The 27,764-nt window shown below is 39.0% G+C and overlaps 1 protein-coding gene across 6 annotated transcripts in view; it reads right to left on the minus strand.

The window, feature by feature from the left end:
• SUSD1 (sushi domain containing 1) overlaps positions 1-27,764 on the minus strand; it is a 131,349-nt gene that overhangs the window by 36,885 nt on the left and 66,700 nt on the right. For 5 of the 6 annotated variants that reach the window (XR_005030832.2, XR_005030831.2, XM_036915656.2 and 2 more), the window contains exons 9-10: positions 26,758-26,867; positions 22,763-22,955 (exon numbers count right to left, since the gene is read on the minus strand). The exons of the other annotated variant lie outside the window; for it this stretch is intronic. Coding sequence is in view for 3 of the 5 variants with exons in the window: in XM_036915656.2 (XP_036771551.2) it covers positions 22,763-22,955; positions 26,758-26,867 (303 nt within the window). In the remaining 2 variants the exon portion in view is untranslated. The remainder of the gene's footprint in view (positions 1-22,762; positions 22,956-26,757; positions 26,868-27,764) is intronic. 6 annotated transcript variants of the gene reach the window in all.

The raw sequence follows: 27,764 nt of genomic DNA on the forward strand, positions 1-27,764 counted from the left end.
GCTCCAGACCACACAAAAAGGTGGAAAGCTTCCCAATTCATTCAACGTGACTGGATAATCCACAATACCCAAACTATACAAGGATGATACATCCAATCACTAAACACACTATGCCAAACTCAAGTATTAATATAAATCCAAAATCCAAAATAAGTAAAAGCAAATAGAAGTCAGCAGTACATTCAAGGAATAATACACTATGACCAAGAGAGAGAGATTCCAGGAATATAGAAATGATCATTATTGGAAAAGCTATTATTATAGATTAAAAGAGAAAGACCATATGGTTACATTTATAATCATAATGGTTAGTATATTTAATATACATTCTTGGCTAAAAATCTTAGTAAGCTTAGATTTAATTTGATAGAAACCCTTAATTTAAAAGAGCATTCATTAAAAACTACCATACTTAGTGGTAAAACAATGAGGCAATTTCTAGTAAAATTAAGAACAATACAAGGATGCATAGTCTCATAGCTATTATTTAGCATTAGTCAGGAGATTCTGGACAATGCAGAAAGAGACAAGAAAAAAAAAGAGCTATAAATGCCAGGAAGAAAGGGAACAAATGATGCAACCACCAGTAAATCTAAGAAAATAAATTGAAAAACAAATACGAAGTTGTTTGAAAACAATAGAAAAATGAATACAAATAATAGAGTTTGGCAAAGTGCACCCAAATACAAGAACATAGAAAAGCTAATAGCTTTCTGTGTATCTGCAAGAACAAGTATATGGTAGGCTGAATAACAGCCCCCCAAAGATGTCCACACCCTTGTTCCTGGAATCTGTGAACATGTTACCTTACATGGCAGATGGACTTCATAAATGTGATTAAGATAGATTATCCTGCATTATCTAGATAGGCTCAAAGTAGTGACAGGGGTCCACAGAAGAGGGAGACAAGATCAAGGTTAGAGAGAAATTAAAGGAGGAAAGCAGGGATTCAACTGATGAGCTTTACAGGTGGAAGACAGGGCCATGAACCAAGGAATGTAGGCACACCTAAAAACTGGAGAAGCCAAAGAAATGGATTCTCATCTTGAGCCCCCAGAAGGAATACAGGCTTGATGACACCTTACTTTCGACCCAGCAAAACTGATTCAGACTTCCTACCTCCAGAACTACAACATAGTAAATTCATGTTTTAAGCCACTAAATTTGCAGTGATTTGTCATACTAACATTAGGCAACTACAAGTAATAAAATACAACAGAAAAATTTTAAGATTCCTATTCACAAGAGAAGAAACCACAAACATTAAATACCTATAAATAAATCTAACTAGAAATGTCCAAGACTTACATGAAGACTTCTTTACAATTTTTTTCCTTAAGGACATAAAAGAAAACAATAGAGAAATGCCACATCCTTGAACGAAAAGATGCAAAAGTGAAAAGACATCAATTCTTCACAATCTATAAATGGAAAGCTCTTCCAGTGGCAATTCCAATGGACCTTCCTGGAACCTGGTAAACTTACACTTCATTCAGTGAATATTTAGAAAGTTCTCACCATGTGACAGCATGCTTTAGGGCTGTGAATTCTGTTTCCATGCTTTTCTACGTATATAAAAACTCTTTGTTTCAATGTTAAATCATAATGTAACTTTTTGAAAAAGCATTAATAGGTGATTAAACCCAAAATGTTCAAAGTACCACTAAATGTCCATAGCTAAATAAATGCAGCCACACTATGAGCAGTTATGGTCAATTTGAAGCATACAAGGGTAATTAATGACAATTACACTCATGGCAGCCACCTGAATGTCTAACAGTTGTGAGATTTCATAGATGTTAAAATATGAAAAAATGTGCATTTGAGAATAAAATAATACTTTTTAACAAATACAAGTTATATATGTTATTATTAACTTATATGCTACTAACAGTAGCATTGTTTGTAATAATAAAAATTTTAAGGGGAAAAAAACCCTAAATATCCTTACAGAATGGATAAGTTAATAAATGAGTGCACCTTCACATAGTGGAATACTAGGCTTCCATCAAAGAGAATGAGAAGACATTGTATGAACTGGTATGAAAGTACATCCACAGAATATTTTAACACTAATCATTTAAAAGTTAAATAAAAAGGTAAAATTTAGAATGGTATGTCTATAATGATTCCATTTTTTTTTTTGGAGTATATACACACACATAAATGCACATGTGATGCTACGGCAGTTGTGGTTCTGCAATTCTTCTGCTCACAGGAAATGTCTCTCTGGTTAAGTTCAGTTCCATCTTAACCAGAGAGCAGCTCTCACTCTAGGTCCCCCTCCCTCCATTCAAGGGGCTTACAGCTTGAACTACAGGGAGGCTGAACACACGAAGACTTCACTGGGAAGAAAAGGATCCCTTAGTCCCTTCCTGCTCTGCTCTCTGATCCTTTTTTAAATACATGTCCTGTCCCTCGTCAAATATTCCTTCTCTAGTCCATTTTTAGTGGTCACTCTGCCTCCTCTCTCTCTCCTTTCCCCACCCAGAGGGCCAGTCTAATCCAGAATCCTGAAGCTGAAAAACCAGACCGACAAGAATACCTCAAGGAGGAAAAAATTTGGTTTTTAATTCACCAAATTCTTTGCAACTTTGTTTCTGCTTCATTAATGTGAGCAAGCAACTCTGGGCAAAATCAATTACTTCCTCTGTGCTCCCAGAGTGCCCAGCAAATACCTCAGTTACACTTTATGCACTGTATTATTACTGATCTTTGTCTGTCGCCCCTTTGAATTGAGAGCTCCCTGAGGGGAGAGGCTATGTCTCATTCATTTGGTACTTCTAGCATCCTGGCAATGGCAAGCACAGCCTTCCCAGTTGTTTAAATGTAAACAATCACCATTAAGGAGAAAGCTAAGCAACTAATATCATATAAACCCAATGGAATACAGGTACTCTGAATAAGACATGGTTTCTGCCCTTAACATGTATTTAATCTAGAAGAGGAATTACACCTTATATTTAGTATAACAAAAAATACAAGGGAATATTCAATAAATGTCATAAGGTAAATTTAAGTAATAGTTAACATTTGATAGATGCTTATTGTGTGTCAGGGATTGTGAGGGTTCTCCATAACCCACTGAGTCTCACAACAAACCCACCATGTAAGTATTGTTATTCCCATTTTAGTTAAGGCAGTTTAGGCACATAGAAGTTAAGTGACTTGCCCCGAGGCACAGAGATGGTAAGTAACAGATCTGAGGTTTGAGTTTAAAGAGCCAGCCTGACTCCAGAGTATCCGCACCAAACTAGTACTTCTACTTCAACCTGAAATAGAGTATGGGAATTCAGAAAGGATGAAACTTACTTTCAGCGGGGGAGACTGTGGAAGAAGAGATGAAGGGAATAGAGGCACTAAAGAAGAGAAGAGAGGGGATTCCAGGGGGAAGAAATAGCATGAGCAAAATCATGGGGGTGGAAAAGTTAGCACTAAATTTATTACAGAGTTCTGATATGTTCAATGATAATGATGGCCCCTTAAATCCGAACCTCTCTACACATTCTCCAAAATATTCTTCAGCTCAACAAGAAGAACAAATGAAACAACATAAAACCAATACTATTATCACAGCTGGAAGACAGAGAACACTACGCACTTTAAAATACCTTTTAAGAGACAAATAAATACCAAACTCCAGCAAGGCCACCCCTCAGTCCCCCACGTGTCATTGTCCAGAGTGAGAGGGGTCTAGAAGAGTATTTGAAAGAGAGGAAGGGAACAAAGGGGCCAACAGTGAGCTGGATTCACTTCCAGGAAGAGAAATGACACCTAAGTATGAAAATACTGAAACAGAGATCTGCTATAGCAAAGTGCTGACTGCAAGCAAAGGATGAAAAGAAAAGTCTAGGAGACTTCAGGTAGTGTTATGATAAAGGCATTGCTTCTGGGAAATAAAAGGATTAAAAGTAAGAAATTGGGGTCCCTTGGAAACTAAGTGGTGAAACTAAGTGGAAAAAAGAAAAGCAGGGGGAAGATGCATGATCCTACAAGGCAAAAGAGAACCCAGAAATAGAATACACAGTTCAGCCCCACTCTTGCCAAAAGAGTAACAAAAACATCCTTTAAAGAAATAACACTTCCTTGGATGACAGAAGAGGGCGCTCTTAATCTAGAAATCTAGCTTAAACCATCATCCTAAACTACCAACTCTGTCTTTGGGATTAATAGACAAAAATAGTGTTCATTAAGAAAAAGAAGAAGAAAATTAAATCAAAACAATTCAACTTGTGCAAAACCACATTTTTAAAAAATCCCACAAACTAGAGAGAGGGGGGGAAAACCTGTAACACAATAAACTGAAATAAGCACTGGGAGTATGATGAAAACACCTTGAGTCAGAAATTGAAAAACTAAGAAACAGAAATGGAAAAAAAAGCAGGGAGAAACATGAAAGAAAAGTGAATTCAGGAAGGAAATAAAAGGAAAGGAATCAGAAATAAAGCCAAAATGCCATGGTGCCTACAGGATAGACCAGAATGAAAATGTAATAAGGGACATTGAAGAAATAGAAAAAAACAACCAAAAGAAAAAAAATGAGATTAAAAAAAAGTAAATAGTTCAAATGGAACACAGGCAAAGATCCAACATATGTATAATTAAAGTCTCTAAAAAAAAGAGAAAAACATTAAAATAGCAATAACATTTAAAATTATAACCCAAGATAACTACAAAAATAAAAAGAACTGAATATAATTACTGAAACAGACCACCGATACCTGAGACTCATCCAGATCAATCAACCCTAAAACTCATCCAAGTAAACCTACTACACTTTGAAGATAAAGAAAAAATCTTCAGCACCTCCCCTCAAAGAAATAAATAAGATCCACAGACAAACAAATCAGGCTGTATCAGACCTCAAAATCTGCAGAAAGAGCAATGCAACAAAATAACTAAATTTTAAGGAAACAAATCAAGAGAGTGTGAACTGAGGTTTGTATACTCAGCCAAGTTATCTTTCAAGTACCAAGGCCATCAAGAAATAATTTTAAACATGCAAGAACTCAGGGAATACTACACCCTTGAAGAACCTACAAAAAGCTGAGCTTCATCCAGGAGGTTACTGGGCAAACTTTAGCAAAGGACTGATGATGAGCATCTGATGTATGAAATTGAAGCTCTAGGACTAAACTAAAGGTGGAGCAAGGTAGAAGAATAAAGTATAAACAGCATATGTCTGATAAAGTAGAAATAAGACAACTGAAAATTGAGAGAAGGAATAAAGAAAAAGGAAAATAGAACAGACTAATTTGAATGTCATATAGGCAGTAAATGGAAATTAAAGTATGTCATTAAAAACATTAGGAAAAATATACATAAACCTTTCTTTAAAATGTATATATACATAAACAGGAAAGAAAACACACCACATAAAGAAATAAATACAGAAAATACAAGTAATACATGTAATTGTTACAACATAAAAATAATAGGACAGAATTGAGTCCAAACATATCAGTCTTATCAATAACAATAAACGGGTTTAACTATCCTATTAAAAAATAAAAAGATTTTCAGTTTGTCTCACAATGCAAGATCCAACTATATGCTATACACTAGAGGGACACCTAAAACAAAGTGATTCAGAAAGGCTCAAGTGACAGAAAATAGTTTAGCAGAAAGATGGACGCCATAAGACAGCAGGGGTTGTAATCCTGATATAAGTAGAGTTCAAGTCAAAAAGCATTAAGTATGACAAAGAAGGACACTTTTTAATACAAAAAGCTAAAACTCACCATGACAATATCTTTACAAAGCAAAAGAAATCATAAGAAAGGATATAATAGATACAAAAGCAGAAATTAGTGATGTCAAGCAAGGTGGAACAAATTTTTTCTATGGAGGGTCAGATACTAAATGTCTTAGGCTCTCTGGGTCAGACAGTTCTGTCACAACTACTCAACTCTGACTTAATGGCACAAAAATATTTTCCTTGCTTATATGACAGTATGTAAATGAATGACTTGGCTATGTTCCAATAAATCTTTATTGTACAAACATTCAACAGGTCAAGTTTGTCCCACAGGCCATAGTTGGCTAATCCCTGATGTAGAGGAGAAAAAATTGTAGATCTAATTAATAAAACGAAATCTTGATCTTTTGGAAATAATAAATAAAACAAACTGCTAGCTAATTTAGTCTAGAAAAGATGAAGGAAGGGAGGAAGGGAGGAAGGGAGGAAAGGAGGGAGGGAGGGAGGGAAGGAAGAGGGAAAAAAATCATTGAAACAAAAGAAAATTCAGAAAGTTAAACTACTTTGCAGACCATTATGTAAATAAATTAGAAAACATAAACGAAATGGGTATTTCCTAGGTAATACAGTTTGCCAAAATTGATACCATTACACAGAAATGGCTTAAACAGACAAATTTTCATTGAAAAATTGAGAAAGCTATCAAGAACTACCCCACAGCAAAGCTTTATGACCATATTGTTGGCACAGGGGAATCGTACCGAACTATCTGGTAGACCAGTTAGTCCAAATGCTACATGCATTGTAATCATGAAGGAACCCTTTCCTATACTGAAGGGCACAAAAATGAAGGAAATGTTTCAAATTCTTTTAATGAAGCAAAGAAAGTACTAATGCGTCAATCTGATAAAAATGGTACAAAATAAAAAAGCACGATAAACCAGTATCACTTACAAATACTGGTGCAAAAGCACTGAAGAAAATACTAGTGAACAGAATCCAACACCATATAAAATATAATACACCATGACCAAGTGAGATTTATTTCAGGAGGGAAGAGAGAATTGGACAGAGAGGGAGACAGGAACAAGAGAGAGAGAGAGAAATTTGAAATTATATCAAATTAAAAAGGAAAGTTACAAGGAGATAAAATAAAAAAGAATATCTTATAGTTAACTTTCCTTTGCATTGTATTAATGGGTATTTTAAGCCCCAAGAAGTAAGTGATTTTTCTCTGATTTCAGCCTAACAGATAGCATTCTGGGAGCCTCTTTGTCTATACACATGATTAGAATACCGTGGTCCTGAAAGAAGGCCATGAAGCTATTGCCTCCAGAGCCATTTAGGACCCATTCAGTGAGGGGCTCCATTCTAAATAAGTTACCTTTATTTACCTAGTGGGTATGGTCCTATCTAGCTGGATCTATAATGCCATTACCTTATCTTAAAAAGAATAACTATTTACTCTGGCTGTTCTGGCTTTTTACAAATGTCTGGATATCCCATGCAAAATACATGCCAATTTCCAGCCTGACCAACTGTAAGAATGAGTTTCTCAGGTTGTTAGTTTATAAGACAATCAGGCCAACTTCAGACATAACTCTGCTACCAAAGAATAATGTTCTGGTTATCATTTTGTGGGAGAATATCAGAAATAATGTTAATTTATTTATGGTCTTTATCATCCTCCACTGGACTTCAATTCTGTGAATAGGAATCAGTTACGGAGGCAATTTTATCAGGTCAGCAAAGATCTTAAATTATGCATGCTGTTAGAAAACCTGCATCATAAACCACCTTAACATTTAGGGTTGCCTACCAGGGAATATAGGGAAGACTATTCTGTTCTGCTTCTTTTGATTTTTTTTTTAATCTACTATTTTAGAAGGCAATCCTCTGCTAAAGAGAACAGAAAAACAAACCTTCTCTTACTCATAAATGATATGGTTTTAAAAACTCTAATTAGAAGCAGCCTAAATAGATAGTTGGCTTTGCAAAGTAAATATTTTCAGAAAGAAGAATGGCTACAAATCAATTATTTTGAAGGCAAGTCACTATTTTTATAACTGCTCTATAAACAGTGGTATTATTTTATTATCCTTTAGTTGTCCTTGATGTCCTCAAATAGTTTATCTTAGAAGGAACAAGAGGCTATAACATTGGGAGTGTTAGTTGCTTTATTGAAATTTTCCTTAAGGCAAATTTAGTATCTGGTTACAAACTACCATGAAATTTTCAGGCTAAAAGTATGTGATCGTATTACATGGAGAGGAATTTGGGGGGTCCAAGCACCCATTCATCCATACAGAGCAGATTCAAATAATTCCCTCAGCGTGGCTCCCTAGGCTCAGCCTGCTAACAGAGGTGGGCACTTCTGTTCAGGCACAGGTCCCTGTCATTCAGCTGCAACACAGAACAGCTGTTCCTGAGGACTGATGGAGGAGAAGACTCAAGCCCAGTGACACCAACCATTTATCATATCTGAGAGAAACACTACTTAGGAAACACTGCTTGAGAGACATGGTCTCAGGCCATTCCTCCGAATAATCTAAAATAATCCTACCCCTGAATCAAGCCAGATCAGCAGAGCACAGACATTTTTAAGGTATCTTTCCTCGTCCACCCCACACTGAATGGTGCTTTTCCTACACTATAGCAAGCCATGTTGACAGGCAATATAAGAAACTCATAAAACCCTCATAAAATGCTGCTCAGACATTGTAGCATTAATGAAACCCCCTGGAATCAGAAATTCCTATCTGATCATGGTGTTGAAAAGAATTGTACTTTTCCAGGAAACATAGCTTTGCTGTAACCAGGGTCACTGTAATGACTCCCTTTCTGACTAAATGGATCAAAAACTTAAACCTAGCTTTGTGAGCCACTAATGAACAAGTAACTAGGCTACAAGAATATGAATTATTCTTTTTTTTTCTTTAATAATTATTTTTTATTGAAGGGTAGTTGACGCACAGTATTACATTACATTAGTTTCAAGTGTACAACACAGTGGTTAAACATTTATATACATAATTCTAGGTTCCAGCTATCACCCTACCAAGCTGTTACAATATCTAGACTATATTCCTTATGCTATACATTACATCCCGGTTACTTATTTATTTTACCATTGGAAGTCTGTCCTCTTTTTTTTTTTTTTTTGTGAGGGCATCTCTCATATTTATTGATCAAATGGTTGTTAACGACAATAAAATTCTGTATAGGGGAGTCAATGCTCAATGCACAATCATTAATCCACCCCAAGCCTAATTTTCGTCAGTGTCCAATCTTCTGAGGCATAACAAACAAGTTCTTACATGTAGAACAAATTCTTACATAATGAATAAGTTACGTAGTGAACAGTACAAGGGCAGTCATCACAGAAACCTTCGGTTTTGCTCATGCATTATGAACTATAAACAGTCAGTTCAAATATGAATACTCATTTGGTTTTTATACTTGATTTATATGTGGATACCACATTTCTCTCTTTATTATTATTATTTTTAATAAAATGCTGAAGTGGTAGGTAGATACAAGATAAAGGTAGAAAACATAGTTTAGTGTTGTAAGAGAGCAAATGTAGATGATCAGGTGTGTGCCTGTAGACTATGTGTTAATCCAAGCTAGACCAGGGCAATAAAACATCCACGTATGCAGAAGATTTCTCTCAGAACAGGGGGGGTGAGGTTCTAAGCCTCACCTCTGTTGATCCCCAGTTTCTCACCTGATGACCCCCCTGCGACTGTGCCTGTCTTAGGTTGTTCCTCCCTTGAGGAATCTTACCCGTCTCTGGCTAACCAGTCATCTTCCGGGGCCATACAGGGAAATGTGAAGTTGGTAAGTGAGAGGGAAGCCTTACTGTTTGAAAAGGTTAGCTTTTTACTTCTTTGCATATTTATGCCCTGTGGCTTCTATGCCCAGCATTTGTCTTGAGGTATCTTTACCACTTGGAAGAATTATGATACTCGGTAAATTTGATATGAGGCACGAATTCTATTTAAGGGTTGTAATTAGGAAGGAAGAAGAAAAGCTATAGAAGTAGCAGGCGGAAGAAAACATGGGAAGATTGATTATTTCTTTGACATATCTTCTTGTAGAGTAACTTCAGCATGTATAGGTTTTAAGCTACTACTTAAATTGCACACACACATTAACATAATAGGAGTATAGTTACATAACCAAAGCATATCTGTAATTACCAGCCATCTCCAGTGAAACCAAGAAAACCAGTTAGGCACCTTAGGCATTTGTGAAAACTTATCTATGATATGGTGGATATTGTCCAACTGAACTTGAACCGTCTGAGAGAAATCAGACAAATTAAAACAACCCATTCCTGGGGAATGTTCACCTCCCTTATGTTCTTTTAACAGTAAATAGTCTGTAGTTGTAAGATTTTGGAGCGCTACAATTTGCACTTCTCCTAATTCTTGGTTAAGTTCCAACAGTATAGATCCAGTCAAATTTGTTGTTTTACTGTATGCACAGGCCAGCTTAGATATCTCCTTCCTCATTCCCATGGCAAGTCCAGGAACTGGTGGGATGAGTGCATCTACAGCTGTAGCAGTGCGTGGATCTTTGTTGGGGTTTTTTGATGATCATCTTCTGGCATGAGTCTTCCAGAGAGTGCAGATGTTGGAAGTTCTTTTTCATATTGTATCTTAGTTCATTTTCGGGGTAGCCCAATTAGGCTTTGATCCTCTGTATAAACACAAACAGACCCTTTGCCTACACTTTTATATGCCCTTTATACCCTTGTGTAGAACTCGTTGGAGGTTACCACACAGGAACTGCCCTTTTTTTTTTTTTTTTTGCTATCACTAATCTACACTTACATGACGAATATTATGTTTACTAGGCTCTCCCCTATACCAGGTCTCCCCTATAAACCCCTTTACAGTCACTGTCCATCAGCATAGCAAAATGTTGTAGAATCACTACTTGCCTTCTCTGTGTTGTACAGCCCTCCCTTTTCTCCTACCACCCCATGCATGTTAATCTTAATACCCCCCTACTTCTCCCCCCCTTATCCCTCCCTACCCACCCATCCTCCCCAGTCCCTTTCCCTTTGGTACCTGTTAGTCCATTCTTGAGTTCTGTGATTCTGCTGCTGTTTTGTTCCTTCAGTTTTTCCTTTGTTCTTATATTCCACAGATAAGTGAAATCATTTGGTATTTCTCTTTCTCCGCTTGGCTTGTTTCACTGAGCATAATACCCTCCAGCTCCATCCATGTTGCTGCAAATGATTGGATTTGCCCTTTTCTTATAGCTGAGTAGTATTCCATTGTGTATATGTACCACATCTTCTTTATCCATTCATCTATTGATGGACATTTAGGTTGCTTCCAATTCTTGGCTATTGTAAATAGTGCTGCAATAAACATAGGGGTGCATCTGTCTTTCTCAAACTTGATTGCTGCGTTCTTAGGGTAAATCCCTAGGAGTGGAATTCCTGGGTCAAATGGTAAGTCTGTTTTGAGCATTTTGATGTACCTCCATACTGCTTTCCACAATGGTTGAACTAACTTACATTCCCACCAGCAGTGTAGGAAGGTTCCCCTTTCTCCACAGCCTCGCCAACATTTGTTGTTGTTTGTCTTTTGGATGGCAGCCATCCTTATTGGTGTGAGGTGATACCTCATTGTAGTTTTAATTTGCATTTCTCTGATAATTAGCGATGTGGAGCATCTTTTCATGTGTCTGTTGGCCATCTGTGTTTCTTTTTTGGAGAACTGTCTGTTCAGTTCCTCTACCCATTTTTTAATTGGGTTATTTGTTTTTTGTTTGTTGAGGCGTGTGAGCTCCTTATATATTCTGGACGTCAAGCCTTTATCGGATGTGTCATTTTCAAATATATTCTCCCATACTGTAGGGATCCTTTTTGTTCTATTGATGGTGTCTTTTGCTGTACAGAAGCTTTTCAGCTTAATATAGTCCCACTTACTCATTTTTGCTGTTGTTTTCCTTGCCCGGGGAGATATGTTCAAGAAGAGATCACTCATGTTTATGTCTAAGAGGTTTTCGCCTATGTTTTCTTCCAAGAGTTTAATGGTTTCATGGCTTACATTCAGGTCTTTGATCCATTTTGAGTTTACTTTTGTATATGGGGTTAGACAATGGTCCAGTTTCATTCTCCTACATGTAGCTGTCCAGTTTTGCCAGCACCACCTGTTGAAGAGACTGTCATTTCCCCATTGTATGTCCATGGCTCCTTTATCAAATATTAATTGACCATATATGTCTGGGTTAATGTCTGGATTCTCTAGTCTGTTCCATTGGTCTGTGGCTCTGCTCTTGTGCCAGTACCAAATTGTCTTGATTACTATGGCTTTATAGTAGAGCTTGAAGTTGGGGAGTGAGATCCCCCCTACTTTATTCTTCTTTCTCAGGATTGCTTTGGCTATTCGGGGTCTTTGGTGTTTCCATATGAATTTTTGAATTATTTGTTCCAGTTCATTGAAGAATGTTGCTGGTAGTTTCATAGGGATTGCATCAAATCTGTATATTGCTTTGGGCAGGATGGCCATTTTGACGATATTAATTCTTCCTAGCCACGAGCATGGGATGAGTTTCCATCTGTTAGTGTCCCCTTTAATTTCTCTTAAGAGTGACTTGTAGTTTTCAGAGTATAAGTCTTTCACTTCTTTGGTTAGGTTTATTCCTAGGTATTTTATTTTTTTTGATGCAATTGTGAATGGAGTTGTTTTCCTGATTTCTCTTTCTGTTGGTTCATTGTTAGTGTATAGGAAAGCCACAGATTTCTGTGTGTTGATTTTGTATCCTGCAACTTTGCTGTATTCCAATATCAGTTCTAGTAGTTTTGGGGTGGAGTCTTTAGGGTTTTTTATGTACAGTATCATGTCATCTGCAAATAGTGACAGTTTAACTTCTTCTTTACCAATCTGGATTCCTTGTATTTCTTTATTTTGTCTGATTGCCGTGGCTAGGACCTCCAGTACTATGTTAAATAACAGTGGAGAGAGTGGGCATCCCTGTCTAGTTCCCGATCTCAGAGGAAATGCTTTCAGCTTCTCGCTGTTCAATATAATGTTGGCTGTGGGTTTATCATAGATGGCCTTTATTATGTTGAGGTACTTGCCCTCTATTCCCATTTTGCTGAGAGTTTTTAACATGAATGGATGTTGAACTTTGTCAAATGCTTTTTCAGCATCTATGGAGATGATCATGTGGTTTTTGTCTTTCTTTTTGTTGATGTGGTGGATGATGTTGATGGACTTTCGAATGTTGTACCATCCTTGCATCCCTGCGATGAATCCCACTTGGTCATGGTGTATGATCCTTTTGATGTATTTTTGAATTCGGTTTGCTAATATTTTGTTGAGTATTTTTGCATCTACGTTCATCAGGGATATTGGTCTGTAGTTTTCTTTTTTGGTGGGGTCTTTGCCTGGTTTTGGTATTAGGGTGATGTTAGCTTCATAGAATGAGTTTGGGAGTATCCCCTCCTCCTCTATTTTTTGGAAAACTTTAAGGAGAATGGGTATTATGTCTTCCCTGTATGTCTGATAAAATTCCGAGGTAAATCCATCTGGCCCGGGGGTTTTGTTCTTTGGTAGTTTTTTGATTACCGCTTCAATTTCGTTGCTGGTAATTGGTCTGTTTAGATTTTCTGTTTCTTCCTGGGTCAATCTTGGAAGGTTATATTTTTCTAGGAAGTTGTCCGTTTCTCCTAGGTTTCCCAGCTTGTTAGCATATAGGTTTTCATAGTATTCTCCAATAATTCTTTGCAGTTCCGTGGGGTCTGTCGTGATTTTTCCTTTCTCGTTTCTGATACTGTTGATTTGTGTTGACTCTCTTTTCTTCTTAATAAGTCTGGCTAGAGGCTTATCTATTTTGTTTATTTTCTCGAAGAACCACCTCTTGGTTTCATTGATTTTTGCTATTGTTTTATTCTTCTCAATTTTATTTATTTCTTCTCTGATCTTTATTATATCCCTCCTTCTGCTGACCTTAGGCCTCATCTGTTCTTCTTTTTCCAATTTCGATAATTGTGACATTAGACCATTCATTTGGGATTGCTCTTCCTTTTTTAAATATGCTTGGATTGCTATGTACTTTCCTCTTAAGACTGCTTTTGCTGTGTCCCACAGAAGTTGGGGCTTAGTGTTGTTGTTGTCATTTGTTTCCATATATTGCTGGATCTCCATTTTGATTTGGTCATTGATCCATTGATTATTTAGGAGCGTGTTGTTAAGCCTCCATGTGTTTGTGAGCCTCTTTGCTTTCTTTGTACAGTTTATTTCTAGTTTTATGCCTTTGTGGTCTGAAAAGTTGGTTGGTAGGATTTCAATCTTTTGGAATTTTCTGAGGCTCTTTTTATGGCCTAGTATGTGGTCTATTCTGGAGAATGTTCCATGTGCACTTGAGAAGAATGTATATCCTGTTGCTTTTGGATGTAGATTTCTGTAGATGTCTATTAGGTCCATCTGCTCTACTGTGTTGTTCAGTGCTGCCGTGTCCTTACTTATTTTCTGCCCAGTGGATCTATCCTTTGGGGTGAGTGGTGTGTTGAAGTCTCCTAGAATGAATGCTTTGCAGTCTATATCCCCCTTTAGTTCTGTTAGTATTTGTTTCACATATGCTGGTGCTCCTGTGTTGGGTGCATATATATTTAGAATGGTTATATCCTCTTGTTTGACTGAGCCCTTTATCATTATGTAGTGTCCTTCTTTATCTCTTGTTACTTTCTTTGTTTTGAAGTCTATTTTGTCTGATATTAGTACTGCAACCCCTGCTTTCTTTTCACTGTTGTTTGCTTGAAATATGTTTTTCCATCCCTTGACTTTTAGTCTGTACATGTCTTTGGGTTTGAGGTGAGTTTCTTGTAAGCAGCATATAGACGGGTCTTGCTTTTTTATCCATTCTGTTACTCTGTGTCTTTTGATTGGTGCATTCAGCCCATTAACATTTAGGGTGACTATTGAAAGATATGTACTTATTGCCATTGCAGGCTTTAAATTCGTGGTTACCAAAGGTTCAAGGTTAGCCTCTTTAGTATCTTACTGCCTAACTTAGCTCACTTATTGAGCTGTTATATACACTGTCTGGAGATTCTTTTCTTCTCTCCCTTCTTGTTCCTCCTCCTCGATTCTTCATATGTTGGGTGTTTTGTGCTGTGCTCTGTCTAGGAGTGCTCCCATCTAGAGCAGTCCCTGTAAGATGTTCTGTAGAGGTGGTTTGTGGAAAGCAAATTCCCTCAGCTTTTGTTTGTCTGGGAATTGTTTAATCCCACCGTCATATTTGAATGATAGTCGTGCTGGATACAGTATCCTTGGTTCAAGGCCCTTCTGTTTCATTGTATTAAATATATCATGCCATTCTCTTCTGGCCTGTAGGGTTTCTGTTGAGAAATCTGACGTTAGCCTGATGGGTTTCCCTTTATAGGTGACCTTTTTCTCTCTAGCTGCCTTTAACACTCTTTCCTTGTCTTTGATCTTTACCATTTTAATTATTATGTGTCTTGGTGTTGCCCTTCTTGGGTCCTTTCTGTTGGGGGTTCTTTGTATTTCCGTGGTCTGTTCGATTACTTCCTCCACCAGTGTGGGGAAGTTTTCAGCAATTATTTCTTCTAAGATACTTTCCATCTCTTTGCCTCTCTCTTCTTCTTCTGGGACCCCTATAATACGGATATTGTTCCTTTTGGATTTGTCACACAGTTCTCTTAATATTGTTTCATTCCTGGGGATCCTTTTGTCTCTCTCTATGTCAGCTTCTATGCGTTCCTGTTCTCTGATTTCAATTCTATCAATGGCCTCTTGCAGCCTCTCCATTCTGCTTATAAACGCTTCCAGAGTTTGTTTCATTTCTGCGATCTCCTTTCTGGCATCTGTGATCTCCTTCCGGACTTCATCCCATTTCTCTTGCGTATTTCTCTGCATCTCTGTCAGCATGTTTATGATTCTTATTTTGAATTCTTTGTCAGGAAGACTGGTTAGGTCTGTCTCCTTCTCTGGTGTTGTCTCTGTGATCTTTGTCTGCCTGTAGCTTTGCCTTTTCATGGTGATAGGAATAGTCTGCAGAACTGGGACGAGTGACGGCTGGAAGGACTTCCCTTCTTGTTGGTTTGTGGCCCTCCTCTCCTGGGAGAACAGCGACCTCTAGTGGCTTGTGCTGCGCAGCTGCTCGCAGACAGGGCTTCTGCTTCCTGCCCGGCTGCTATGGAGTTAATCTCCGCTGTTGCTGTGGGCGTGGCCTGGCTCGGGCAGCTACTCCAAAATGGTGGAGTCGCGTTGGAGCAGGAGCTGCTGGGAGGCTATTTATCTCTGTAAGGGGCCTCCCTGCTCCCTGCAGCCCAGGGGTTAGGGTGCCCAGAGATCCCGGATTCCCTACCTCTGGATTAAGTGGCCCGCCCTGCCCCTTTAAGACTTCCAAAAAGCACCCGCCAAAACAAAACAACGACCACAAAAAAAAACAAGAAAAAAAATTTTTTTAATTAAAAAAAAAAAAAATTTTTTAATTAAAAAAAGAAAAGGTGGTCGTTCGTTTTTCTTTATTCTCCGGTGCCAGCCTTAGGCCTCTGCTCACCGGTCTTTCTGCCCTATTTCCCTAGTATTGGGGTCCCTGTCCCTTTAAGACTTCCAAAAAGCGCTCGCCAAAACAAAGCAGCAAAAAAGCAAAAAAAAAAAAAAATGGTCGCGCGCTTTTCTTATGTCCTCTGTCGCCCAGCCTCCAGTGCCCGCTCACTGTTCTTGCTGCCCTGTTTTCCCAGTATCGAGGGCCCTGCACTCTGGCCCGGATGGCTGGGGCTGGGTGTTCGGCAGCCCTGGGCTCCGTCTCCCTCCCACTCTGCCTGCTCTTCTCCCGCCGGGAGCTGGGGGGAGGGGCGCTCGGCTCCCGCGGGGCCGGGGCTTGTATCTTACCCCCTTCGCGAGGCGCTGGGTTCTCTCAGGTGCGGATGTGGTCTGGATATTGTCCTGTGTCCTCTGGTCTTTATTCTAGGAAGGGTTGTCTTTGTTATATTTTCATAGATATATGTTGTTTTGGGAGGAGATTTCCGCTGCTCTACTCACGCCGCCATCTTCCGCCCCCATATGAATTATTCTTAACCTTATTCCTACATCTTTTTTTATGTCCCTGACTTTGTTTTCATTCTTCTTTAGCTTACCTATCTAACTTATTTCCTTTTATTTTATATACCCCACACAGGTCACCTAAAGTCTCCCCTAGAAAAAAGATGGAATAAGAATAAATACTCTTTTGTTTTAAGAAATTCTTTATTTAATATCAATGTAATAAATCACAAAGGAAAAGATCAATAATATAGACTGCATAGAAACCTAAAACTTTCATGTCAAAAACTTCACAACAAAAACTAAAAGAAACTATAAAACAAATGTTTGACACAAAGGATTACTGTATGAATAGACTGTATTGTCAATGAGAACACAAAATTGAATAAACAAATGAAATAACAATGGTAAATAAATCAGTCAAGAAACTTGAATGTAGAATAAATGAATTTGAAGGTACCTAAAATTACTTTCCTAACATAGACCCCTAGGACTAAAATGGACCTTCCCTATTCAAACCTCTAACATTGCTGAGGTCAATTACCTTGCTCAAGTGTGTTAAAGGTAGCTATTTACCTTTCTTCTCGTTTGCATAAAGGGAGGGACAATTCTGCCTCTCTCTACTCCCTACTAATCCTCAAGGAAGGAACAGTAAATATGTAATCTGAATATGTAAACTACCATTCCTTGGGTCACATTTCCTAGTGGGAGGAGTTCATATGGTACAGGTCACTTCCCAAACAAGTCGCAGATTCATGTTCTCTGGGACCTGCCTGAGCTCAGATACACGGCATGTATATCCCCAGTCTCCAAGAGGTTAAGTAACCAGTCCCTGCTCACTGCCTTTTCCTCGGATCTTCACTCCTGGCTGAGACTGGGCAGGCCGGGTGAGGTTCCCTCACAGATCCAGCTGCACATGCCACCGCGGGAAAAGGGAATAGGAGCTCCCTTTGTCCCCATATCTAAGCCTCACTTTCCAATGTAACTTTTACTGGAAACTCTGTGTTGGGAGGAGTTCCTGGGAACTTGCCCAGGCACTCAAGTTGATACTTATTCATCAGTCTGTGAAAAGGAGGGAGAAGACTCAGTCTCTCCTGCTGCAAAAATGTGGATACACAAAATGTGGACCTTGAGTTTACATAAAAACAAGAACTGCCAAGGGGAGCAAAGCATCATGGGGGAAGATGGAGGCTCTGTCTCTATAGCTGAACTGCAGGAACAGATGAGGTAGATATTCTATTTTCAAGAAAACTTCTTCACAAATCAAGCAAAACTTCAACACACAGGTTTCTTATGCATGAGCACACTGGATTATTTTGGCTACCACTTTTTTATTCTTTTGCCTTTTTTCTTACCATGTCATCTTTACCTTCAAGCAAGGGCTTTAAATTACCTAGAAGTAGCCTAGGTTAATGTGGTTAGAGCAGTGCTATTCAAGATGTGGGCTGGCAGCATTAACAAGGCCAGAAGGCTTCCTCGATGTGAAATATGGGGTTCCCCACTTCAGAGCTGCTAAATCAGACCCTCTGGAATGGAGCCTGCCAACTTGTGTTTTAATAAGTTCTCCTGGTGATTCTTATATTTGCTAAAGTTTGACAAGCACAAAGACAGCATTAGTGGGAGATGTGGGCAATTTTAGGAACTGTTTGGGGAACTGGGTATTAGCAGACAACACTAGATTTCCTGCCCTCAATTTCTCTTTATATTATTTGGAAAAGAGAACTGTGAGAAGTTAAATTCATAGTTTGTCTGCAGGCTCCGGGGTCATCCCAGCACCACACGCTCCCAAATTACTCTGGATTATTTCTTTGACAGAGACCCAGACTGGGGACGCTACAGCAGGGGTTCTTCTTGGGTTTAAGTAGATAAATCCAATGGGATTAATACAAACTCAAGTGCTAAAACAGAATCATAAAAGGTGTATGCCTAGAAACCTCTGTTTCTAAAAGTGAGATTTGCCTCATCTCTGAAAAAAGAATGAAATCAGTTTACAAAAACAGGTTTTGGTCTTGCAGATAGGTCAAAATTAAGAGAGAATGAAATAAAGTGAAGGAAATCATTCCAAGGAGGAGAAGAAAATTTGAAATCATATTGGCCCAGCTAGAAAAACAAAGCAAGGGAAAGGAGATATACTCAAACTACTCTAAAGAGACCAGAAAAGATAGGAATATGGACTAGGTCAGGGAAAGTGGCTCAAAATCAGCAAAGAGGAGAATAAAGGGACTATTGTGGAGAACAAACTAAAAGGACATCACCCCAAAAGGCTGCCCAGATTCGGGTATTATTCTATCAAGAAGAGTCCTCTTAAAGTTTTAAATTGGGAACCCATAGTAAACACAAATGGGGAACTCTTCAATATCTGAAATTGCTACTCTGTAATTACAGAAAATCTGGACATATTTGAAAAGAGAAAGACTAGAAAGGTCAGTGTAGAATTCTTCAAGCATCATTAAATTAGCTGCAAGGTGGCATTGTTCTCAGAGATGGAACAAACACTTCCTAGTGAAAGTAAAGGTGGGCAGAATTTATTTGAACACTGGATGACTGTGGCAGAACTCTCCGGCACCATTCTCTCTCTATGGAGACATCACCAGCAAAATCCAAAGTAGTATGTTAGGAAAACAAAAATCTAAATGTGAAAACAAAAAGCAAATATAGGGAAGGAAAACCAACCAAAAAGTCATCCCCCCTCCTGGGGAGAGAGAAGGAACCGAAACAACTGGGATGGGAGATTGACAGTGGGGCCTGCCAGAACAGCAGGAGTACTGAGGGAACTGCAGTGTGGGAGGCTTATCTCTCCAGCGCAGAAAAGGAAACAGTGGCAGGAAGGAATGCTTCAGTTCCCATCAAAGAAGCACAGCCGGTTCAAGTCTTAGAAATTCAGTTCTAAGGAAAGGTGGGGCTTGGGTAAGAAATTACCAACCTAGGGACCTTCCTGGACCTCATCAGACCAGGCTGAATAATATTCCATTGTGTATATGTATCACATTGTTACTTCTCATTCCCTCTGTGAAAGCTAAGTTCCAGAAACTCACTGCGGCTCAAGGATCAGCTGAGGGTTATTCTCCCGGGGAGACAAATGTGAAGCCTCATAACCAGGAAGCAGGGCAGGAACCCAAGGAACTCAAAACCAAAACAATTCTTGGGATCTTTCTGGGAGATAGAGAAATTCTTAGAAAACAGCAGGAAATTGGAACTGTGAAAGGGGCATGTAAGACAAAGCAATTCCCTTGAAGAGTTTCCTCCTACTCCCACTGCTATAATGAGGGGTGCCCTGCCAACAAAAGAGGTTCCCACACTAAAGAGAGTGATCTTCAGCAATGGTGGAAGGTGGGTAGAAATAGGCTCAAAGAAGAAATGAAAATGCAAAGGTTTTAAATACTTGGGTTAGACACCAAGAAAGACCTGGAGCCACCACTGCTAATTTCTAAGATTTTTAAGGAAAAATATATGAGAAGCCTAGTGGTAGGCTGAATCCAAATGACCTCATGAGAAGAGATTATCTCTCAAACTAAATTTTAATTCACAGGTGGTGGACTCCAGACTGCTTAGTAACCTATAGAGGCTGAAGGCTGAAATGCCACATGCTAGATTATAGTTGCTACTGGTAATTTGGAGAAGGTAGCAGTGAACTTGACACCACAGGCCGGCCCTTGATTATACTCAAGCTAGAGTTCAGACCTTATCTCTTACCACTTTCTCCAGCTCACTCTGCTCCAGCGACACTGGCTTCCTTACGTTCCTAGAACATGCCTACCTCAGAACTTTGTTACTTCCCATTCCCCCTGTGCATGGCTTACGCCCTCACTTTCTTCAGTTCTGTGCTTAAAGTCACTTTATTATTATAATAAGGCCTTCCCTGCCCATCAATCATCACGCCCTTTGCCATGCTGTGGACTTTGTGGTACAAAGCTCCACCGAACATGATGCATTTCACTTGTTTATCTCTCTCCTCCCTGACCCCCTGACTCCAACTCCAGGGACAGTTAGAACTATCTTATGACTACAATGCTGTCAGCTATCAGAACCTGACTGACACATAATAGACAAGACATAAACATTTATTAAGTGAATGTATCTGTGGCATTTGAAGATTTTGCTCAAGGTTCAAGGTTGACAAAAGCAAGGTGGGTCTGGACCAACTACTCAACTTCTCTTCTTGACAACTAAACATTTAGTGAGAAACAGTAGATACACTGATTAAGAATGAAGGCCTTGTGTAGGATCCCAGTTTCAAAAAGACAGATGCACCTCTATGTTTATCGCAGCACTATTTACAATAGCCAAGAAATGGAAGCAACCTAAGTGTCCATCAGTAGATGAATGGATAAAGAAGATGTGGGACATATATACAATGGAATATTATTCAGCCGTAAGAAAGAAAACAAATCCTACCATTTGCAACAATATGGATGAAGCTAGAGAGTATTATGTTCAGTGAAATAAGTCAGGCAGAGAAAGACAAGTACCAAATGATTTCACTCATCTGTGGAGTATAAGAAGAAAGCAAAAACTGAGGGAGCAAAACAGCAGCAGACTCACAGAACCCAAGAATGGACTAACAGTTACCAAAGGGAAAGGGACTTGGGAGGGTGGGTGGGAAGGAAGGGAGAAGGGAAAAGGGGCATTACGATTAGCACATATAACATGGGGGGGTTACATGGGGAAGGCAGTACAACACAGAGAAGACAAGTAGTGATTCTATAGCATCTTACTAATCTGATGGACAATGGGGTATGTGGTGGGGACTTGATAATGGGGGGAATCTAGTAACCACAATGTTGCTCATGTGATTTTATATTAATGATACCAAAAAAAGAAAAGAATGAAGGCCTTGGAGCCAGACTGCCTGTGTTCAAATCCCAGTTGTACATTTCACTAGGTATGTGATCCCTGGACAAGTTGCTTATCTTCTCTGTGCCTCATGACCCTTATCTATAAAATGGGAATAATAGCAATGCCTTCCTCAGAAGGTTTGGTAGGTTTGCACTGATGCAAGGATAGCACTTTGAACATCTTTATATATTATAGCACTGGTACATCTTTAGTGCTCAATAAACATAGCTATTATTGTCATCAGCATTGTTATGTACTAGGAACTGTTCTAAACATTTTATGTGTGTTATACTATGTGATGATCACTCAGAAGGTAACTGAGGCCCAGGTGCAAAAAAGAACATATCTAATCCATTGGCTGGTTTAAAAAATTGAGGTGAGATTCTCACAACATAAAATTACAACATTAAAGTGTACATTCAGTGACATTTAGCACTTTCACAATGTTGAGCAACAATCACACCATTTTGCTTTGCTTTTCTAAGGGCAGTGGTGAGTACAGAAGAGAGGCCTCAGGAAGGCAGGAGCAGGACCTGTCCTATTCTACTCTTTTCCTTCAAAGGAGGCAGCCTCCCCACCTGGCTGCCCTTAAATTTATCCTTTAAACCCAATGGATTAAACAACAGAAGAAACCGTAGAGACTTCTGTGTCCCTTCCCATAGGGAGAGCTGTAGAGATGACACAGTTTGCCTCTATTAGGCTCCCTCACAAGGCCACCTGGCGTTTCTAAGGAGCATGACCTTCAACAGACCACTGTTCTCTGTGTCAGCATAAGGGGCTTGTACTTGATCCCTTCTCGAGGCCTCTTTGTCCTGCCAGTGCCCTACACAGTGCCGCCCACTTTTCTGATCTCCTGGAAGTGGGTTCTGGTTGTCCACAGCGACTACCCTCAGAGCTCAGTTGTCTTAGCTGAGTGGGAGACAGGAAGCCTTATAGAATTCTCAGTCTGTCACTCCCAGGGGCCCTGAGTGAAGCCATCTATTCTTAGTCTGTACCCTCCATGAGCCAGAACCCCTGAGGGGAAAGGAGTGGGTACTAAGATTCAGGTACCCTGAACCCCAAGTTGGAAGTTTGTTAGAATTAGAACCTATGTTTCTGGACTCAGGACTGGCATTCTTTATGCACCCCTACATTGCACAATTCACTCATTTCACCTGTTGTCCTGAAAGACAGAACAGAAAGACATCACACCTACCTGCTGGGGCAGTTGTCATCATTATTTGGGCTGAGTGCTGCCTGGGGGATCCCAGCAGGGTGATATTCACTGTGTAATCAGTGGCTGGATACAGATCCAAACATACCACAGGAGCTTGTTCCCTCGTTGTGAAGTTAAATGATGTTGAGTGATAAAAATGACTCAGATACCACCTTTGACCCAGAACTTTAAACTGTCATGAGATTAAAAGAAAATGTTGCATTAAGTTTTCTGCTGGTTTGCAGATATCTAGACTATAAGCAAAATGGACATACACCAAGAAGGCTCCTTCTACTTGTCCTCACCCACTTAGAATTATTTTTAATACAACAGCAAGCTAAACTGCAGAAGGACTGTATGAAGCTACCTGTCCTTTGCAATTTCTCCCTCAACCAGCTACAAGAACAAAGCTTTAAATGCACTACATCTCAGATGAACAAAAGGTCAGGCTATTCTAAAGTAATCCTTGATGCCCATCCAGGTGAAGGAGATTGCAGCAGAGTTCATGGGCAGAATTATTTTAATTACTTTTCATACATAAGGAATCCACAGACAAGCCTTATGGAACAGAGTTTTTAAACTGTATGAGAACTACTCCAAATTATGTATACAAAGTACCTATGCTGTGGTACGCCACTTGATCCTTCCTACTGGAGCTCCGGTGAAAGAGTTTTTGCTCCATGGAGATATCCACTGAGTCAACACACACTATTAACTCAATTAATACTCTATCCATTGCCAACTCAAGATGCATGTATAATTTGAGGGAAAAATGTGAAGGTCCCAAAAGTAATAGGATCAGTCAGTGTGCTTTAGCTGAACATCCTTGGGTTTATTTTCCTTCGATGATTGTCTCATTGGCTATACTGCCCTCTGTTCCTCCTTATCACTGTCATCTTCCACAGCCATCTAAGACACTGACAGCCAGTTCACCAGGAGATTCCTCTCTCCCCTAATTCCTAGCATTCTCTTGGGTACCTTAGAGGTCCCTATAGATAAGCTATCAAAACTTGGCCTCAGAGTTCATGGAGCTCAATGCTTTGAAGTTCCTTCATTCCACTTTAACTACTCATATCCATGGCCACATCCTAAGCTGTGCCATCCCCAGAACTGATCCACCAAGATCTCACCATCCCCTATTCTGGACCACTCACTCCCACCATGCCTGCCTGGTCTCTCTCAAGAAACCCCCCAAGATTTCCTCACTCCAGATTTTCTACCAATATTCTACCACTCCCACCCTCATCTTACCCACCTATCTCAGATACCAGTGTCTATCACTTCAATTATTCTCTTGCCCAAACCTCAACACTCTTGCCCCTTTGTTCTTAATTCCACCCATTTTAGAAAACAAACCACTGGGTCAATCCAGATGTTTGACTTGACCAGGTCTGTATTCAGGCCTAGGCTGCCATCTGCTGGACAAAATTCACAACTATGTAGGCTACATTTATACGAAGTCAGTCTCATTCTAAACGCCATGATAGTTTAGTCTATAGATGGAAAATTACTTTCTAGTTACAAACTTTGAATTGCACTATATGCACAATTTTATAATATAGTCCTTTTCTTTAACAATATAGATTTTTGCCTCCTATTAATTCATTCCATTAATAGATAGAGTGCCTATCATTTGCCAGCCAGAGTACACAGTGTTGGGTATAAAATGGCAAATAAGATACAGGTCCTAACCCCAAAGAACTCAGAGGTAAGCATCCAGACAAATCAAACACTGTAATATATGGGGCTGTAGGAACACTCAGTGGGGACAGCTAGCCCACCTCTTTGGAGGTCAGGGAAGGCTTTCCCGTCTTAACTGTGGAAGGAAAAATTAGCATTAACCAGGGGAGTTGGGATGTAGAAGGTCAGGGCAGGAAAAACAATTCAGATAGCAGGAACAGCATTTGGGGTAGGAGATCAATAAAGGCTTTCTCCACCCCCAAGCCCCCATCACCCAGGGTTGGGAGGGTAGGTGGGGGTGGAGTAGGGGATGGCTGAGCTAAGCAGGAGGTAGCCAGGTAAGGGAAGGGTGCTGAAGGCAGGAGAAGTACATATGTGAAGACACAGTGAGAAAGAGAACTCGAGAAGCTAGTCAGGGAGTATGGGGCCTTGAGCATATGGGATAGATGAGGCCTGAAGAATAGATTAGGATTCATCAGCATGGAGATAATTAAGGAAGTCAAGAGACTGGATAAGACCACACAAAGAGGGGTATAAAATAACAAGAGGACAGGCACCACCTTGAGGAAAACCAAATTTAAGGGACTAGCAGAGGAAGGGGACCTTGCGAAGGAGACTGACAGGGCCAAACCAACAGAAGAAGAGACCATTTCAGCAGGAATATTGGTCAACAGTAGCCAATGCTGTCCAGTGTGAAGAACATATTTCATTCCACATAGTGTTCTACCAGATGAATATATGATTATTTGTTTAACCAAATCCCTATTGATGGACATTTAAGTTGTTTAAAATTTCCCCTATTATAAATAAAAGTTCAGCAAAGCCTAATCTTTCTGTAGACATCTGAATAATTACTTGTAGTATACTTCTAAAATTTTATTAATAGATACTAACAAATAACTATTTCAGGAGAGCCATGCCAATTTAAGTGTCTAGCAGCTGTGGGTAATGATATCTCTTCATGTTTACAGAAGAATCATGGTATCTCTTGGCTCAATGTTTTTTGTTGATTTTGCTTACTAGTAAGATACAATATCGTTATGTGTGTTTTGGCAATATGTATATTCTCTTTTGCAAACTGCCTTTGAATGTTCAATTTTCTCCAGTGGATTTGTTAAGAGTATTTCACATGCTATTTAAATTAATCTTTGTAACATATTAAAAGTAGCAATTTCTTTCAATTAACTTCTTTAATTATTTTAGTGTAAGATGCAAAGTAAAAAATCATTTATTTTTCTCAACCAAGTAGCTAATCAACTGTCCCAGAGCCATTTATTTCTGAACTTACTGGAAAACTCATCTGTACATTAATAATAATCAAACTATTATTGGGGTACTTGAATATATGTCTAGCCCCTGATCTTTCTAATAGGAAAATTTGAATATTTCACTCACCTGCTTAAATCCTTCAGTTGCTCTACATAGACATCAAAATAAGATACAAACTCAAAATTATGGGACACAGGGCCTTTCATGATCTGGCCACCGCTTAGATTTTTGCCTCCTCTCTTCCTCTTTTCCTTTGCTTTCCCTCTTCCCCAAGACAGCCACATCCCCTGTTACTCAGTATGCTCCTCTGCTTGCCCACAGGGACCTTCTCCACCATCACCCCACATCATTTATCTAGTTCATTCCTACTCATCCTCTATTAAATCTTTCTCATTTAAAAAAAAATATTGTACCTCGACAATACATACATACACACAATCTCCCATTCCATTTATTTACTTTTTACCAAAGCACTCATTATAACATACCATAGTTATTTGTAGTTGTTTGAATTGAAAATCCCAGATGCTAAAATGTGGTATTCTTTGGTAGATGGCCAATGAATTAATTCTAATCTAATAGTTAGTCTATTCTGTTAAATGACTCTCTAGGCACTGAAAATTACACAAAAATAATAAATCTCTGTTTCTGCCTGAACTTACTTATAATTTACTTGAGATTTGTGATTTTTAAAAAAGGTAAATGAGGACCAATAGCCATGCAATGAGTTCCTTAAAAATACACATGCAAGTGTAAATTTGATGACAAAATAAGCTTTAATTACTAAATGCACTAAAATATAACCCATACATGTGAAATACCAGACAAGAAAAATGATAGTAAATCACCTAATATAGTGTCTTCCTACAATTTAATCCCTTGCTTGGCTTCCATCTCACACCTCACATCCATCTCTAGAAACAAAAATCAAACTGTCTGGAAGTCATTCCATTAGTGTTTTTAAATACTTTGGATCCTCACTTGGAAATCGCCCACATTTTTAAGTGACACAATACTTTGACAGATAGTATAAGAGATCTTCTTACTTGGTACACTTGTTCTGATCCAACCTTCCTAGAGTGCCTGTTCAGTTTCAAACAAGCTTCATTAAATATTGAAATATTGAACATTCCATCATCTCCTAAGAGGTCATCTTCTAAAAGATAAGAGAACATATGGAAAGATTGCATCATCTTAGCAAAACATATCACGGCTAAGTAGAATTGAAACCCTCACTTCTTAAGAGAGCCAACAGGGTGTTTAACAGCAAGAACATTGTATTTGGCTTCAAGTCCTGGCTCTACAACTTCTTAACTGCATGACCTTAACTAAATCACCTAACCCCTCTGAACTTCAGTTTCCTTATTTGCAAAATCAAGTGATCCAGTTTGCTTTTCTTACATCACAGGCTGTTGAGAGAATCAAATACAATAATTCATATTTTTAAATCACTGTAAACTAATAAAGCTGTGATATTTTTAGGAAGTTAATCCTATCACTTGGAGAGTCCATACTCAAATGTCAGGAAAGTAAGTGTGTCAGAAGCCAGAGAGCCTGAGAATAAGGAAAAAAGTGAATAAAAGTCAAAGGCCATGGGTTAGAACTTTCTGAGTGGGTGTTTCTCTCCTAGATGATAACTAGAAAGTAGAACCAGACATGATGTTTGCTCTCACAGCAGACAGTATTTCAAGAGCTACTCAGACGAGGACTAAGGCAGCAAAACAGAGAGCAGACTTATTTCAGCCATGGATAGAAAGGTAATTCCATGCCGCCTGCAGTCTAATTTATTCCTTTAATGTTCTATTTCCTTAACATAGTCAAAAAGACAAAGTTTGTTAACAATGAATAAAGAACTGACAAAGAATCCAGCCATACCAAGTTCATTTTCAAGGAAAAGCAAATTTCCTAACAAATAAGCCTGGGCATTTTCCATAAGTGACAAAAGCTTAAATGCCTGTCAGAGAGGATTCTTTCATAATTACCTTTTGTGTGTATTTGTCCCATAGGAGTCTTTGCTACCCAAGAAGTAATTATGATAACAATAAATTATTCC

Source organism: Manis pentadactyla, chromosome 3 (assembly GCF_030020395.1).
Source record: "Manis pentadactyla isolate mManPen7 chromosome 3, mManPen7.hap1, whole genome shotgun sequence".
In the NCBI taxonomy this organism is placed as follows: Eukaryota; Metazoa; Chordata; class Mammalia; order Pholidota; family Manidae; genus Manis; species Manis pentadactyla.